Source organism: Mytilus galloprovincialis, chromosome 10 (assembly GCF_965363235.1).
Source record: "Mytilus galloprovincialis chromosome 10, xbMytGall1.hap1.1, whole genome shotgun sequence".
Lineage (NCBI taxonomy): Eukaryota > Metazoa > Mollusca > Bivalvia > Mytilida > Mytilidae > Mytilus > Mytilus galloprovincialis.
The window spans coordinates 50,980,516-50,996,750 of NC_134847.1; the positions used below are offsets into that span (position 1 = coordinate 50,980,516).

At 30.3% G+C, this 16,235-nt stretch overlaps 1 protein-coding gene across 1 annotated transcript; it reads left to right on the forward strand.

The window, feature by feature from the left end:
• The first annotated feature begins 7,119 nt into the window (after positions 1-7,119).
• On the forward strand, positions 7,120-14,487 carry LOC143047763 (uncharacterized). The gene is made up of 8 exons (XM_076221010.1): positions 7,120-7,305; positions 7,696-7,837; positions 8,945-9,060; positions 9,870-10,518; positions 11,110-11,323; positions 12,119-12,189; positions 13,409-13,525; positions 14,069-14,487. The coding sequence occupies exons 1-8, from the start codon at positions 7,186-7,188 to the stop codon at positions 14,281-14,283; spliced, it is 1,644 nt and encodes a 547-aa protein (XP_076077125.1). The 5' UTR covers positions 7,120-7,185; the 3' UTR covers positions 14,284-14,487.
• Positions 14,488-16,235: the final 1,748 nt, after the last annotated feature.

A 16,235-nucleotide genomic window follows, 5' to 3' on the forward strand; every position in this document is an offset into this window, starting at 1 on the left:
TTGTTCCAATGGTCCAAAACGATTTGTTGGATTTACCTTTATCAGGAACACTCAGTGCCAAATATTGGAATTGCAAATTAATAAAAGTCGATTTGCCATATATATTATTTTTTTTCTTCATTTTTTTCAAAATTCTGATAAAAAAGTAGAGAAAAATTCCCTAAAAACGGAACAACTTTTATCAAAAGAAAACATGAAGATGCAACACATATAAAAAGGGTCTACTAGTGATCTGACCCATTCATTCATCAATATAAAACCACACAGTATGTGACGTTTTTTTTTGTGTGTTATTTTTCTACTGACCTTATAACAACGTAATGTATTGACATTTTTTTATGTCAAAGACTTTTCCAGCATCTGTAATTCAAAGTACGCAAAGTCACTCATCTGTCCAGATTGTCTTGTATAAGAGAATAACAGAAATTACAGCCTGCAAGTAAGAAATATTGAAAACCATTCTTACAATGTAAAATGTTATTTTTTTTATGAAAAACAATTACTGTGTAATAAACTTCAAGACAAAATCAAGATGACAGCTTTCGGAAAATGTAATCCCCAGTCTGAAATCTGAAATGTGTTCTTTGGATAAAGGCAACAGTAGTATACCGCTGTTCGAAAAATCAAATCCATGTTACAAACTAAAACTGAGGGAAACACATCAAATGTATGATGAGAACTACGACACAACAGAAGCACAATATTAAAATGTAATACACACATAGACGAACTATAATATAACAAGGCCATTTTCCTGACTTGGTACAGGACATTTTAAAAAAACAAATGGTGGGTTGAACCTGGTTTTGAGGCATGACAAACCTCCCGCTTTAATGGCAATGTTAAATATAAAATTAAAATGACAACATTAAATAACAGGACAACAATACAAATAAAGTTAAACAAATTTTGTTTATAAAACTCATATCGTTTTTATTGAAGGTAAAAACCAAAGGTAAGTAATACATTTGTATTCAAAACAATTTCTCTAATGTTTTGCCCCTTTATACTTTTCCAAATAAAGGCAACAGTAGTATACTGCTGTTCAAAACTCGTAAATCTATGGACAAAAAAACAAAATCTGGGTAACAAACCAAAACTGAGGGAAACGCATTAAATATAAAAGGAGAACAACAACACAACATTAAAATGTAACACACACAGAAACAGACTAAGCATTAGACAAAATCCGATGAGAATAACAAATATAACATCAAAACCAAATACATGAATTTGGGATTGAAAAGTACCGTGACACGTCTTATAGTAATGTGAATTCACACTAAAACATAAGAGAAAACAAACGACACAACGGAAACACAACGTAAAAATGTTACTCACACAGAAACGAACTATGATATAACAATGGCCATTTTCCTGACTTGGTACAGGAAATTTTTAAAGAAAAAGATGATGGGTTGAACCTGGTTTTGCTGCATGCCAAACCTCGCACTTTAATGGCAATGTTAAACATTTGATTATCTTTTTAAATCAGTGTCGTTTGCTTGATCTCATTTCTTCAATCACCAAGATTCAAAAATTTTGTTCGGCCGAAAGTTGAAAAAGAACTCATATTTGCCTAGAATTTGGTGAAAAATCATTAGAAAATAAGAATCAATATCTTGTTCTAATCAATATATCTCCTCTCTTGACATTTAGAATTTGTCATTACTTGGCTTCAATCGTAGGAATTCTCTCGTTATTGTTCATTAACTTTTACATAAATTATGTCACAAGAAACTACTAGGAACCAAACTCATAATTATCCTTCGATATCTTGTTTTAAAAAATCTTGCGGGCTAACCAAAATGGCTGCTATTCTTAAATAATTCTAATAAAAATTGGAGATTTATTATGAATGTCCATGAGACAAATACTTGAATGGGTAAGTATTATTACAAAACAAGTGTATGCGAGCTTTCTTGTAAAAGAAAATCCTTTGTATTATCATTTTTTTATCAATATATAATTATTGAATTATTGTATTCCCTTAAATTAATTTCCCAATATGCAGTGACCTTAACTACAAGACCTCTCGTTTGAAACTTAGGCAACCGCATAGCCCAAGTGCGAGGGGGTAGCCGTGATTGGTAAAGAAATGTGCATTGGAAGGTAAGTAGTAATAGCTGGTTCTTAAAGAACAAATAAGATACACCAAATCACTTAAGAACTGCAAAAAAGTTTATAAGAATGCATGGATAATATAAAAAAAGGTAATGTTTCTGTTAGTTCACTTATTTTTACGTCATGTAGGTGCACGATGTAGATTGTTTATCAATAGAAAATTACTTAGCTTGCAATCAACAATCACTGAATAAAATATGATTTTTCGTTAATACATTATAGATTTGTAATTAATTTTAAAAATTAATAAATAAAACGTGCGTACATAGTTAAGTTCACATGCTTGCATTGGTTAAATATTTTTATAACATTATAACTACAAGAAAACTCATTTCATATAACTTTACATGATTTTTTGTATTTTTGGGGATATTTTGTCTTTTTTCTTTAAAACAGTAAAAGACATATATGAACAACATGACCAAGATGGGAAATAAGTCAATATAGATGATATTGTTTATGAACTCCGTATAGGAATTCCCAAAGGAAAAAAATACCATTTTTGCGATCCAACATTATCAATGGAGTCTTAATTCAAATGAGACCGTAACTAATTATAATGTGAATAGATAAAGGAAAATAGCTATGTTGGTTCAGTGGCAAAAATATATGCTCCGTATAAAAACAGTTACACTGATATAAGTGAAATTAAAATTAATCCATTTTTTCTGACGTCAGTCTATTGTTCGAACAGTGGATTATTTTTCAAGAATCCACTGATCACTTTGTTAACTTAAGATAACTTTTTTTTTTTTTTTTTTTTTTTTAATTATACATACTTTATTGAAAACTTTCACATTTGTTAGTTTGATACAGAAAGTACCGGTACCTTATCCCGGCCTCGTTAAACATTAGATTGTTTATTTAGAAAAAATGTTAGTAATTGTTAGTATTCAAAATTATAGACTATATATATACAGTATATTATTGTGTATCAATTATTTCAATGTTGATCAATAAAGTGAGAATTTTATTTAAGAGAGAAAGTGAGAAAAGAGAAGAGAAAATAATGAATAAATCAAACACAAATGCAAAACAAAAACAAAAAAATAAAAACTAGAGAAAAAAAATAAAAAATAAAAAGTCCTTGAAATTTGGAATTTGGCAGCAGTATTTTTTTCTTAAGATACAACACTAAATAAATTTGGCAAAGTTGGTTTTCCATTGTAAATAATTCATACAAATACAAAACAGATATTAAAGAATGTATATGCATTTTAGGCACAAAGCAAGAACAAAAGACAATAAACAATAAACAACATATAACATTATATTATATAAAAACATATATGTTGGTGTGAGAAGGCTAAAATAAAATGCACAATAACATTACATAGGGTAATGCTAATTAAGTTGCTTAAGTGTAAATTATTCTAATAATTGAAGCCAGGGGTCCTAGTAGAGGTTGGCAATGTGAAGAAGCTTTGTTTTAAAAAATATATTCTTTTCTAGTATTAGATTTTCTTTTAGATAGTTTTTCAGCCCTACAAAATTTACTTGATTTTCACACAGTTTTGTTCTATAGATAAGGAATTTTGATAAAAGTTGTATTAAGTTTTTTATTTTATTATTTTCTGTTTTTCCTAAATTTCCGAATAAAATTATATCCATGTTAAATGGAATAATTATTTGTGTTTGGTTATAAATCCAGTCCATGAGTCTTATCCACAGATCTGTTATTTTATGGCATGTCCAAAATACGTGTTCAATATCTTCAGTAACTTCATTGCAGAAAGTACATTTGTCGCTTTGTTTTATTTTTATCTTAAATAAAAATTTATTTGTGCCCAATATTCTGTGTATTATTCTATATTGGAACCAGTGGAGTTTTGAGCTTTTTGTGGAGTAAAAAGACATATTATACACAGTTTTCCAATCAAAATTTTTGTTGAGTGTTAAGGACCATTTTTCTTCACATCTAAGTTTAGTACTGCTTTTTTCAAATAAAGCATTATACATATCTTTCGAGCCTTTTCTTGATAAAAAAAAAAATATTCTTATATTATTTGGCATAATTGGTCCTAGTGCTTTATAACAATTGTTTATGGATATATAGTTTTTTAAAGCCTTTTCATATGATTTTATTGATGAAATGACCCCATCATAAGTAAGAAAGTTTGACTTAATTTTATAAATGTTTTGGAATTGTTGAAAAGTCATTAGTTTTCCCTCATCGTTTAATAAATCATTTATCAAAAAGATCCCTTTATCTATCCAGTCTGTATAGAAAATGGATGTTGTTCCTATTTTTATGTTTTCATTATTCCAGAGCGAATCTGATAAAAAATCTTCATTTTTTGGTATGAATTTATTTTGTAAATCTATCCAAGCTTTAAAAACTTCTTCCCAAAAAGGGTTTTTACATCATTTTGTTGGGCCTAATTAAACTAGGTTTTCAATACTAATTTTTTAGTACTTTTTAATAGCTTATTTAGTTTTGGGTTGTTTTTCAACAACCTTCTTATCCAAGTTAGTTTCAATCCTTTTATATATTTGTAAATATCTATCATTTTCAGCTTTCCTTATTTGTGTTCAGAACATAATATTTCTCTTTTTATCTTGTCAGGTTTATTTTCCCAAATAAATGAAGATAACTTATATCATGACTTTAAACTATTAACTTACGATATGTTATCCTCTCAAAAACGAGGGTCAAATGAATGGTTTGAACTCCCGCGTAATTTCTTCAGTGAAATCTGCAGTCTATGCATGATACCACTAGACCACGAGTGCTGTTAATAGTTGTTGTTATTTAAATAACACTCTTATAGCGTATACCTGTCAATACACGTCAATAAACTGTATTTCTGTCTTTTTGTTATCTAATAAAACATATAAACACTATAGAATCAAGGAATTGTATATTTTACTTATTAGTACAATTCCTTGAGAAAATAAACATCCATATACACATTACACTTGTTACTTTTATCGTACAAGGATTTTTCCTTTTCATCATAGCAAATGTTTACTTTTGATTTATAAAAATGCGGACCACAAATAATACTAGTTTATTGACTGATTGACGATGGAAGCATACTGTAATAACGTTAAAATAATCTAAACATAATGAAAGAGAAACAGTTGACACAAAATTTATGTATAATTGTTCAATTAACACCAATAATTTTATTTATTTCATCATCAGCTGGTGCCATGTGCAGTGGTACATCTGTGGCATTTATACTTCAATAGAATTTTAAATATGTTTGATCATTTAATATGTGTTGTAATCCCAAACATTTGGGAGATATTACCCATTGTACACTCGAATGCTAAATACTATATATGTAAATATTAAAGGTTTCTAAATTTTGGTAATTAATTTTTTTAACTTTCCAAAAAAGATAAATAAATTCTGTTTATTAATTATATTACTTTTTGAATACATTATAAATCCTAAAATCTATTTAATATAAATGATTTGTAATGATTAAAAATTGAATGAAATATGTATGTACAAATATAAAATCTGGCATTAAAACGGGGTGAGAAAAACCCATGTACATTAAATTGAACTTATGTAAACTTAAATATTAATGTGAACCGTGTGGATCTAATCATTTCCAGCTATTATAGCATAAAAAAGACAAAATTAGAAATAATTTTCATGAAATTCCGTTGATTCATTGTAAAATCATAAAACAGATAGTCGTTTTACTAGAAATGGGTTAAGCTAGAGAATTGATAACAAGTAGTGAATTCGTAAACGATAGTCAACTCGCGACTAAAGTCGCTCGTTGATTATCGTTTACGAATCCACTACTTCTTATCAATTCTCTACTACAGAAACTTGCTTTACACATTTCAAAACTGTTTAAAGTATCATAAAGAAATATATTTTCTGAATAGTATAACCAACATTCATTGAATCTTATGTCCGTATATAGATTTAGGAAAATTGTTAATTATTTCCTTTTTTTGAGTCAAAAAATGTTCAGTGATCTAGTGGAAATACATAAAGATCACTTCCTAGATATACAAAATAACCTTGTTACCAAGAGCTTAACATAAAATAATGGAAGCAGAGGTATGTTAATAGTGAGTTAAGCAAAAGAGATAAATAGGAAAGATGTAGGTTATAATGGAATTTGATTTTAAACTGATAACTAAAATGAAATGAAATCTGTATATATACAAGATTTTTTCAATAAAAATCTTGCAATAAAGATGGAAGTCTTTCTGTTATAAACAAGGTCCCAGTTTTCAAATTATCGTAAATAAAAGCAACAGTAGTATACCGCTGTTCGAAATTCATATATGTTACAAAACAATTTACATCACGACAAAACGGCACCTATTAATAATGATGCTTCTGTTACACGCATTGTTATATCAGTAATCTTCCGTCCAACTGTGTATTCAAATGTTTAAATTTAAATATGAGCGAAAATCAACGTGATTTGACGAGCAATCATTGGGTGATAATTAAAAATTCACACCTGTTGGCTGTTAAACAAACAAGGACTAGGTGAAATTTTACTGCATATATTGAACTTGATGCAGGGCAGAGGATAGTTCATCATTTGTGAACAGATTTGTTTGTTGATGCAATACCCCCCTCCCTTTACCAGGTTGCGCTTGATATATATTTTATAAGACTGTCATACAAAGAGCGATTTAAACAAAGTTTAATCCCCCATTTTCGTCATAAGAAAATACCTTTACATAATTAGTAATATTGCAGTTGTTATCCATTCGTTTGATGTGTTTTAGCTTTTGATATTGTCATTTGGTAAGGAACTTTCCTTTTTGAATTGTCCTTGCAGTTCAGTATTTATGTGATTTTACTTTGTAATACTTTAAACACTAAATAATTTTGCTGTATATAATTTGTCTTTAGACTAGATATAATTTTGCATAATTTATTTTGATAATATTATCAGTGTTATTATTAACATAATTTTAACTTGAGATTATTTATAGCCTATCTTTGTTAAATCATATTATATTAACATAATTTAAAAGATAGACAATTCATGCGGTTATCACGAGACCAATTTGAAATCAAATAAACAAATGAAAGATTAAAACACTTTATTATGGTAGAAATTAAATCAAATGCAAACAATTATGAGAAAATCACTGGAAGTCTTTATAATATGCCTACTCTTTCCTTTGTCATGGGGACATCTTTGTTTAATACATCCACTACAGAGAGGTGATATGGAGATTACAATGGTAAGTGTAACTGTATCAGTGAGCCTCCTCATGAGGTGTTTGACTATATTATTACTATTTCTACAGTGATTATTTGATTACTAGACCAAATATTTAATGATTATTTGATAATCTAGGACTGTATTTTTGCTTATTTGATGATCATGTTAAAATAAAATCATGATTTTGTGATTATATTGGCAACACAATTGTGAGTAAAAGATTACTTGGAAACCCACTCCTTATGATGGGCCGCTAAAATTAAGATCCTGTGTTACAGGTATGCTTACAATGCTTTAAAGCAAAGCTCAGTGCTGTGTACTTGCAATGTATCAATGTACCGATCTGGCTTCATATATGCAATCAAATCAAATTAGATTAATAAATGTAGTGAACTTACTTATTTTGTAGAGTGGAAGTAAAACATGTTTTCGTCACGAACCCGAATGTGGAGGACAGCCACCAGAGACACCAGTTCATTGGTTTATGGGCGGCAAACAAATGTGGATAAAGTGGCAACAGAATTATAACCATTACGATGTAGGATATCCAGGTACTAAACTCTTGATAGAACATAGTGTAATTTAAATAAAGATACCTACATCTAATAGAGGCCTCTGCAAAAGAAACGTGGCTACTACTCAAAGTATACTAGTATGTATCGGATTTTTCGATTTATCCGATGTACGTATAAAACATTTGTGACTATCGGAAAAATAAAATAAAAGAACAATTATTTACAATAATGACAAGAAAGTCTAGAAAAAAATGACAAAATTGAAGAAAAGCTATATAAGAAGAAGACGAAATTGAAGTCACATAGAAGAAATCACATGTGTATCAGCATGATAAGTAATTCTTGTATAAAGTAAAATCACAAACATACTGAACTTAGAAAAAAATCAATTCGGAAAGTCCATAATCACATGGCAAAATAAAATAACAAAACGCATCAAAAACGAATGGACAAGAACTGTCATATTTCCGACTTGGTACAGGCATTTTCAAACGTAGAAAATGGTGGATTAAACCTGGTTTTATAGCGCTAACCCTCTCACTTTGATAACAGTCCGTTATATAAGCCTGTTGTTTTCTTTTCTATGTGGTCGGCTTATTACATGTTCACATGTATTATATGATTGAATATGTTTTCGACTTTGTACTTTTTGTTAGTTTTATGTTTATGCCAATGAATAAAGTATGAACATGCTATGGAGAGATAAGTCGCAAGTGAAATAAATGGATATATATATGTTGTATGTTAAAGCATTTAACTGGTAGCTTTTTATTGTTAGATATTAATAAATAAAAAAAAAATTAAAAAAAGGACGATGAATTTAACATGTTTAAATGTAATTCTCATTAAGCAGGTCATTTTATCTTTCTGTTTATTGGAATAACAACAATTAGTTAAAACACAATATGTTAACTAGTAAAAACTAATAGATATAAGAAGATGTGGTGTGAGTACAATGAGACAGCTCTCCATCTAAGTCACAATTTATAAAAGAAACCAACAATAGGTCAAAGTATGGGTCTTCAACTTACCTAATTAGCTGGAACATCATTTTTTCTTCAACGCCATAAATCTTTTCTGTAAGGATTTTGTTTACTTATAATGACGTGAAAATACAATACTGATTCTATCTTTAACTCGCAGGGTATATGGATGTGGCGTATGCACCATTGAATTCATCAAACTGGAAAACTATAGCTTATGTGGCAGATGAATATTTCTATGCTCAGGATCACCAAAGAAATTACACAGCAATAGTTGTAAGTATTTTTGCTTTGCTCAATATTGCAGAAAGTTTTATAGTCAAATTCAAAAGGTGTCAAATTCAAAAGGGGTCAAATTATTGCGACAGAAAAGATAAGCATGATATGTTAGAGATAATTTTATATGTTAACCTTTCTATGATAGACTGTTGAAGAATTCATTTTCAAGCCAACAGTATACTAATTTTTGGGTATTACCAGCCCAGTAGTCGACATTTCGGTGTTGACATGAATATCAATCATGTGGTCATTTTTATAAATTTCCTGTTTCATCTGTTTACAAAACTTTGAATTTTTCGAAAAACTAAGGATTTTCTTATTTCAGGCAATTTTGGATCCTCAATGCTCTATAACTTTGACTTTATAAATATTTCGATTTGAGCGTCACTGATTAGTCTTATGTAGACGAAACGCGCGTCTGGCGTACTAAATTATAATCCTGGTACTTTTTGATATCGATTAAAGCATTTTACACAAATGTACTTGCGATATTGCACAAATTACTTTCTTATTCCTGATTTTTGTAGTGTAGCTCTAGTATTTTAAAAGAATTTTCCTCATTTTGATTTTACACTTAAAGGCAGGAGTCTGGTTCGTTCCCATGTTGTCTGGGTAACTTTTACCAAGGCTACAAAACAAATGAGAAATAATGTGTGACCAGATAAGAGTGGTTATATTCAATTTAAAAAAATAGCAAATTTGGTATAATTGCAAATGAGCGAACTAGTCACCAGAGACTAAATGACGTCGGTTCTTTCATTAAAAAATGTTGTAAAGGTTTTATAATTTGATCTGATTATTTAAAGGTACTCCCAAACATTGAGTGTGCTCATTGTGTTATCAGAGCTCGGTACCAGTCGCACAAACCAGGAGAATCGATATTTTACCAGTGTTCGGATGTTGTAATAAAACAAACACACGCAGAACTAGAACAAGCAAAACCAACTCCACTACAGCAACAAGACCTTGACACTCAATATGGATCCATATTAAAAAAGTATAACAATTTAAAAAGAAAACACGACAGTTCTCAGTACATCGATCAACATTGTTTGATTGGATTTTCATATAATCGCTTGACTCCTTTTGATAGTTTCTTAATGAGTGTTAATTTAAGGACAGGTGAAACAAGAGAAATGGAAAAATTTTATATTAATATTGCCCTTCAACAAAAACAGAGGAATAAAAGGAATCGAATAAGAGCGGATAACGGAGATTTTGTGTATGATGCCATATCTGCCATTAATTCAAATGGTAATTTTGTGAATTTATACCACACCGGGGAAACGGCTGACATTGTTATTGATTTTGTTATGGAGGTTGACCTCAAGCATCCAGGAGATGTCATTAAAAGGGCGAAAATTGTCAACAATTTAGACTTCCCTATCAGCACAGTAATGCCTTACGCTGAAGACAGTTATTATACAGTAACTCTGGCAGATCGTGTAGATAAAGGTAAGAGTTTCAAAATATCCACTTTCACAGAGACTCTCATGCAAGACCTTCGTGTAATCTTCTTTCAAATACTTCTCCACTTTTTTTTGCTCCAATCCATTAGCTTGATTCATATCTTATTCAATTTATAATGGATTAACAGAGAAAACCAGTCTATGCTATCAAAAAGATGACAAATATACCAAGATAAAATCAATTTATCAAAGAAAGAACATAAAACCCTGGCTTCATGAAAAAAAAGAACATTCCTACAAATTTTCACAAAATATAACACAGAAAAATTACGACTGCGCAAGAGAAACTCCAGCGAAGTCAGGAGCACCTGAAGGGTGAGAAGTTCCTACTCTACTTATAGCACCCGTCGTGCTACTCATGCCAAATAAAATTAGGTGATAAGTCGTTTGCGGTGATGTCATAAACGAGTGGACGAAATTGTGGCTAAGTCATTTAGAACGTCTCCGTATTTTAGTAAGATCGTCTGCTATTACAATGTCTATATTTGAACCTTATTTGTTAATCAAAATTTATCGATATGAAATTTATTGGAATAATATCCGTTGTGAGTGCAGTTTGCATATTGTATATCATTAGGACAATTCCAGTTCATTCTTGGAAAGTTGACATATACAGCGATTCAGCAATTCTCTTACAAACCTATCATGTGGTCAGAACCAGAATCACTTTATGTGAATTATCAATGGGCGGAATATGACAGTGTGAGAAATCGTGTATATTTACTGATGGGCAACGAGAACTCGCCAGATAGACTTCAGGCAAGAATATATACATACGATATCACAGAAGGGTAAGGCAATCAATGAAGCGATATTATATCTTTATTAGTGCTATTCCATGTATTTCTTGAAAAAACTATTTTCATGTAAACCCTAGTACCACGAAAGATTTGTTAATTTTTCGGTTAGAAACATCATTTAAGGGTTCCTTTTATTGTTTCCATTTGACCATATGTTTTTTAGATCTAGAGTTTGAAGGAAACAAGTTTTTCATTTCTATACTATCATTTAAAATTTTATTTAATGTTCCAATACATCATTTTTTTACTTAAATATGAATTTGGCAGATTCTAAAATAACTAAAAAAACAAAGTATTGACTGCTGTATCCATATTTTGACTATTTTATTTATTATGTCTGTTTTGTTCATGCGTCGTTGTAAATATACGGAATTTGATGAGACTGTCGTACAAGTGAGAGGTTTAGCGCTTTCATATACGGAGAAAATCTTAGCAGCTGACCACAATTGCTTAATTTGCTCTGTGTCCTAAACAATTGATACAATTTTCACAGCTGTTAGCGCCTTCAAGACAATAACAATCAAAACCAAGAAGTAATCAAAGACTCACAAAACCAAAGGACATTTACATCAACAGTTATAAATAAGAAATAAGAAACAACACGAACTCCACTAAAAACTGGAAGTAAAATCAGATGCTCCGGAAGGGTAAGCATTTCCTGCACCGTATACGGTCAAATCTGTCACAATAATCAATATATTCCTCTTTAAACTACAGAATCAGCATTGTATACAGCTATCTACCTCGTCCAAGATAAAGGGCTACACATATACTATTTCTTTACAGAAATGTTTCCTGGGTGGAGGTAGATGTTTCTGATTATACGTATATGTCTTTCCATGTTCATAAAAAGACAGGTTAGTATTCAATCAAGTCGTGTCACTTCTTTTTCGTGAAAAGTTTGTCAATATTGTTTTTTTTTTAGATGAGTCTTTTTAAACTGGTGAGATATTTCAATGACATATGGTCGATGCGCACAGCAAAATAAACAGAGTTTTCGTAGATACAATTTTGAAAACAATACAACGGTGCTTCGAACAGTGCTTGGTCGGAAAAAGAATGTGCATTGAAAGTAAAACAAATATTAAGTAGAATTAAATACTACTAGTAAAAACCAGTAGATAAAGGTAACAGTAGCATACCGCTGTTCAATAGTCATAAATCGATTGAGAGAAAAACAGAACGGGATTACAAACTGAAACCGAGGGAAACACATCAACTAGAAGAGAAAAACAACGGTACAGCAGGAACAATGAAGTGCAACAAACAAAACAACACTGAAGTTCCACAAAAAAAAAAACGCCATTAGTTATATTTATATAAAGGTGAACGACATGCTAAAATGTTTGGTGTGTATAAAGTTTATTCCAATAGGTTAAACAACAACAACAAAAATACTTTATAAATTTAAGTTATATGTGCTTTTCATGAATGAACTTCATCAGGAACGTTCATATAAAAAAAGTCAAGAATGCATATACCTACTTAATCACTCCAAGGGCTATATATGATCAAATGGCGTTTCATGGAATTTAGTTTTTCATAAAGTTTGTCAACTAAGACTTATTCGACCTCAGCTTGAAAGGAATAATATTAAAGTTAAAACAGATAAAGGGATTCATTGCAAATGTCAGTAAAATCGGCACAATTTTCAGGAATAACAATTACGCAATAGTTCAATTGAATTAGTTAGAAATATATATCATTACCAAGCATTATGGTTAAATATGATAATCTTGAAAATTAATAGATAAAATTAAAGACTAATTTGGAAGATATACGTGTATTTGTTAAATCAAAACTCCCGAAGCAAATTATGATTACCTTAATAACTTGATAATGGATCTCGAATATAATTTCAGATTTTGTATTGCACTTTGTATGAAGTGAATTATAATGGGTTTTTTCAATTGTGCAGAGTTTTTTTTTACACTGCTTTGAACTTCTCAGATGGTGTTAACCTCTAACTATTCGTTTACACAATGTTTAAATATAAATGATATAAACCTTGAACGTCTTATATATTTTCTCTCGTCTCCTTTCCATATTGTTTTTATAACTTGCAACTTTTTTCAGGTCGTCTTTTTGCAGTTTCTCCCGGACTTACATATCATTTTAATCCATATTGGTCACTTATTGAGGTCGATCCATCTACTGGAAAATCTAAAAATCTGAAACTTATTACTAATGTTGGTAAGAATATGGATTTTTGTAAAATTAATTATCATCTGTTCTATGTTTTCTTTTGACGACATTTTCGGACTCATCCGGTTTAGTTAAAACATATCTTATCTCCACACATACAAATACGATAAGACACAATTGCAATTCAGGCATACTTTTGAAGTCTTTTCCATTTAACATGTTCAACAATACAATAGACAAAAGCATGCATACATTTGTGTAAATTACATAGAACAACAAAAAGGCGAAGGAGAAGCTCAAGATGGTGTAAATGTCTTTACCGTCTTCGATTGGATGTAGCAGAAACGATTGGTCTTTAGTCTTAATTAAGTCACCAACTTATGATGCAGGAATGTATCGCTTACCAATAGAAGCGTTCATTCAAATGATTAAATTTATGTAAACTCAAGTTATAATTACTCATATTTTGACAAGAATTGAATATTGTTCGTCTTCTCAATGTATCGTTACAAAGGAATATAAAGGACATTTTCTACATTATGTTAAAGCATTCATAGTTAACCAGTATAGAAACATGTATTTCATTTTCAGGATATTTTTCACTGTATTATGGTGGAACCGTATTCAATGGAATTGATGAAGAAACTGATACTTTGTATCACGTGTTAAGATTGATTGACACAAATGCTGACGTCATCGTCGGAATAAATATAAATACTTACAAGATGACATTTTCTGAAATTACGAACCTGAGACATTTACATAATCTATCATATATTCGAGCAAACAATACTTGTTATCTCTAAATGTCGAACTTTGACGTGAGGTGTGAGTATTATTTTGCTCCATGTTGAAGACTTCACTGCGCTTTTGAGATGAAGAACAGCAATAAAATGTCTGTTCCTTTTCATTTTTGCGTATGTACGGATTTTTGTGTCATGAATGAATATCCCATATCCTTTGATTTTCTATTTCAAGGATAAAAAAAAGAATAAAGATATATTTCTATATTTTGTTTCTTTTTTTACTCTCACCAATAATTATAATGTCTTAGAATATGCTAGGCACCATTATCATATAGGGAAACAAAGGGAAGTAAAAGTTAACCTTTGAGCCTACTCGATGATTTGTAAGATTATGTAACTGGTGTATAAAAGACGGTGCAGTTTGTTATGTGCTAATTTATATAGAATTGTGTTTTTAAACTTGCTATCTCATTGAAGTTATTCCATGTTTATCCTCTTGTCACAGTGACTTAGAAAAAGTAAGTAGTATATACTGTGTTATTTGGTTCACCCCTTTTAAAAGTGCCGTTTAATCGGATGTTGTGTTATAAAACACGTAACAAAAATGGTGTGCAAAAGGAATCACAAAAGAAAACAGGGTTGAAAGATTAGTAAAATTTATGAATTTAAAAGGATAAATTTAGGTATAATATTGGACAGTTATCACTCAAAAAATAAATTTAAAGTAATTGCAACAATACAATGGCTATTGACTATCTGTTGAGATTAATACTGGTTGGTATATTTATGAAGTATTCCAAGGTTGAGGCTGGAGACTCATGTTCACGACTTTGTAAGAATTTACAACAGGTATATGTTTCAAATATAAAATAAATTATCTTATTTAAGTTTGTGATTAACCAGTTGTAGTTTGCTTTATGTTCAGAGGTAACATATTCCTTGCATATTGAAGACGACTCAGTGCGCATGTTTTATTCAGTGCTCTGATAAAGTTTTATTGAAATTGTGTTGTTTATTTATGTGATTTCTTTAATGCAAATTATCACAAATTTCTTTGATACATTTGATGATGCTTGGTGCTTTTGTAGGAAATTGATTAAGGCGATTGAAAATTAAGACCATCGAAACGACTTTTCTGCAAAACCACTTACATAATTGCGGATAACGTATTAGAATTACAGAGGTCAATATGCAGAACAACTCTGTATCAAATAAACACAGACAGATATATAAACAAAAAAGGCAACATTTTATTTAATACAGAAAAACGAATACGTACTTCTCGTACTGTGGATTCATTTATTTTCGTGGGTACCAAATTTCGTGGATACAGGAAAACTTGTAGATTCGTGGATATCTAATGTTTTGGTTTTGCCCAGGTCTGCATACAAGCATATAGAAAATTTGTCATTCGTTGAACATTTAATTTCGTCGTTTACCTGTACCCACGATATCCATAAAAGTTAGCATCCAACGAATAATAATGAATTCATAGTATATAAAGACAACAGTATTAGAGCGCTTTTCAATAGTCATCAATCGATTAAACGAGAAAAAAAAAACAGGTTACAAACTTAAACAGAGGGAAACACATCATCGTTCAGATGAAAACAACGGTACAAAACAACGGTACAACAGACACACTGAACTGCAACAAAAACAAAGGCCAATGCAACATTCATAGAAAGGAACAATTTTATATCAACTGCCATATTCCTGACTTGGTACAGGACATTTTAAGAAAATTTAAACAGATTCTTTGAAGCAAAAGTGTATTTTTTTTTACACATTTCTGTCTTGATACCTAAAAAGTAAAACCACAAAAATACTGAACTCCGAGGAAAATTCTAAACGAAGAGTCCCTAATCACATGGCAAAATCAAAAGCTCAAAACATATCAAACGAATGGATAACAACTGTCATATTCCTGACTTGGTACAGGCATTTAATGAAATTCCTTCCATCAACTATTCTAAGTTTGTCTGTACTTTCATTTTTTGGCTTACCATTAC

Coding starts and splice junctions, on each gene's coding strand:
- LOC143047763 (XM_076221010.1), top strand. CDS start 7,186: ATGCAAACAATTATGAGAAAATCACTGGAAGTCTTTATAATATGCCTA. Junction 9,061..9,869: donor GAAATTACACAGCAATAGTT/GTAAGTATTTTT, acceptor GATTATTTAAAG/GTACTCCCAAACATTGAGTG. Junction 11,324..12,118: donor ACATACGATATCACAGAAGG/GTAAGGCAATCA, acceptor ATTTCTTTACAG/AAATGTTTCCTGGGTGGAGG.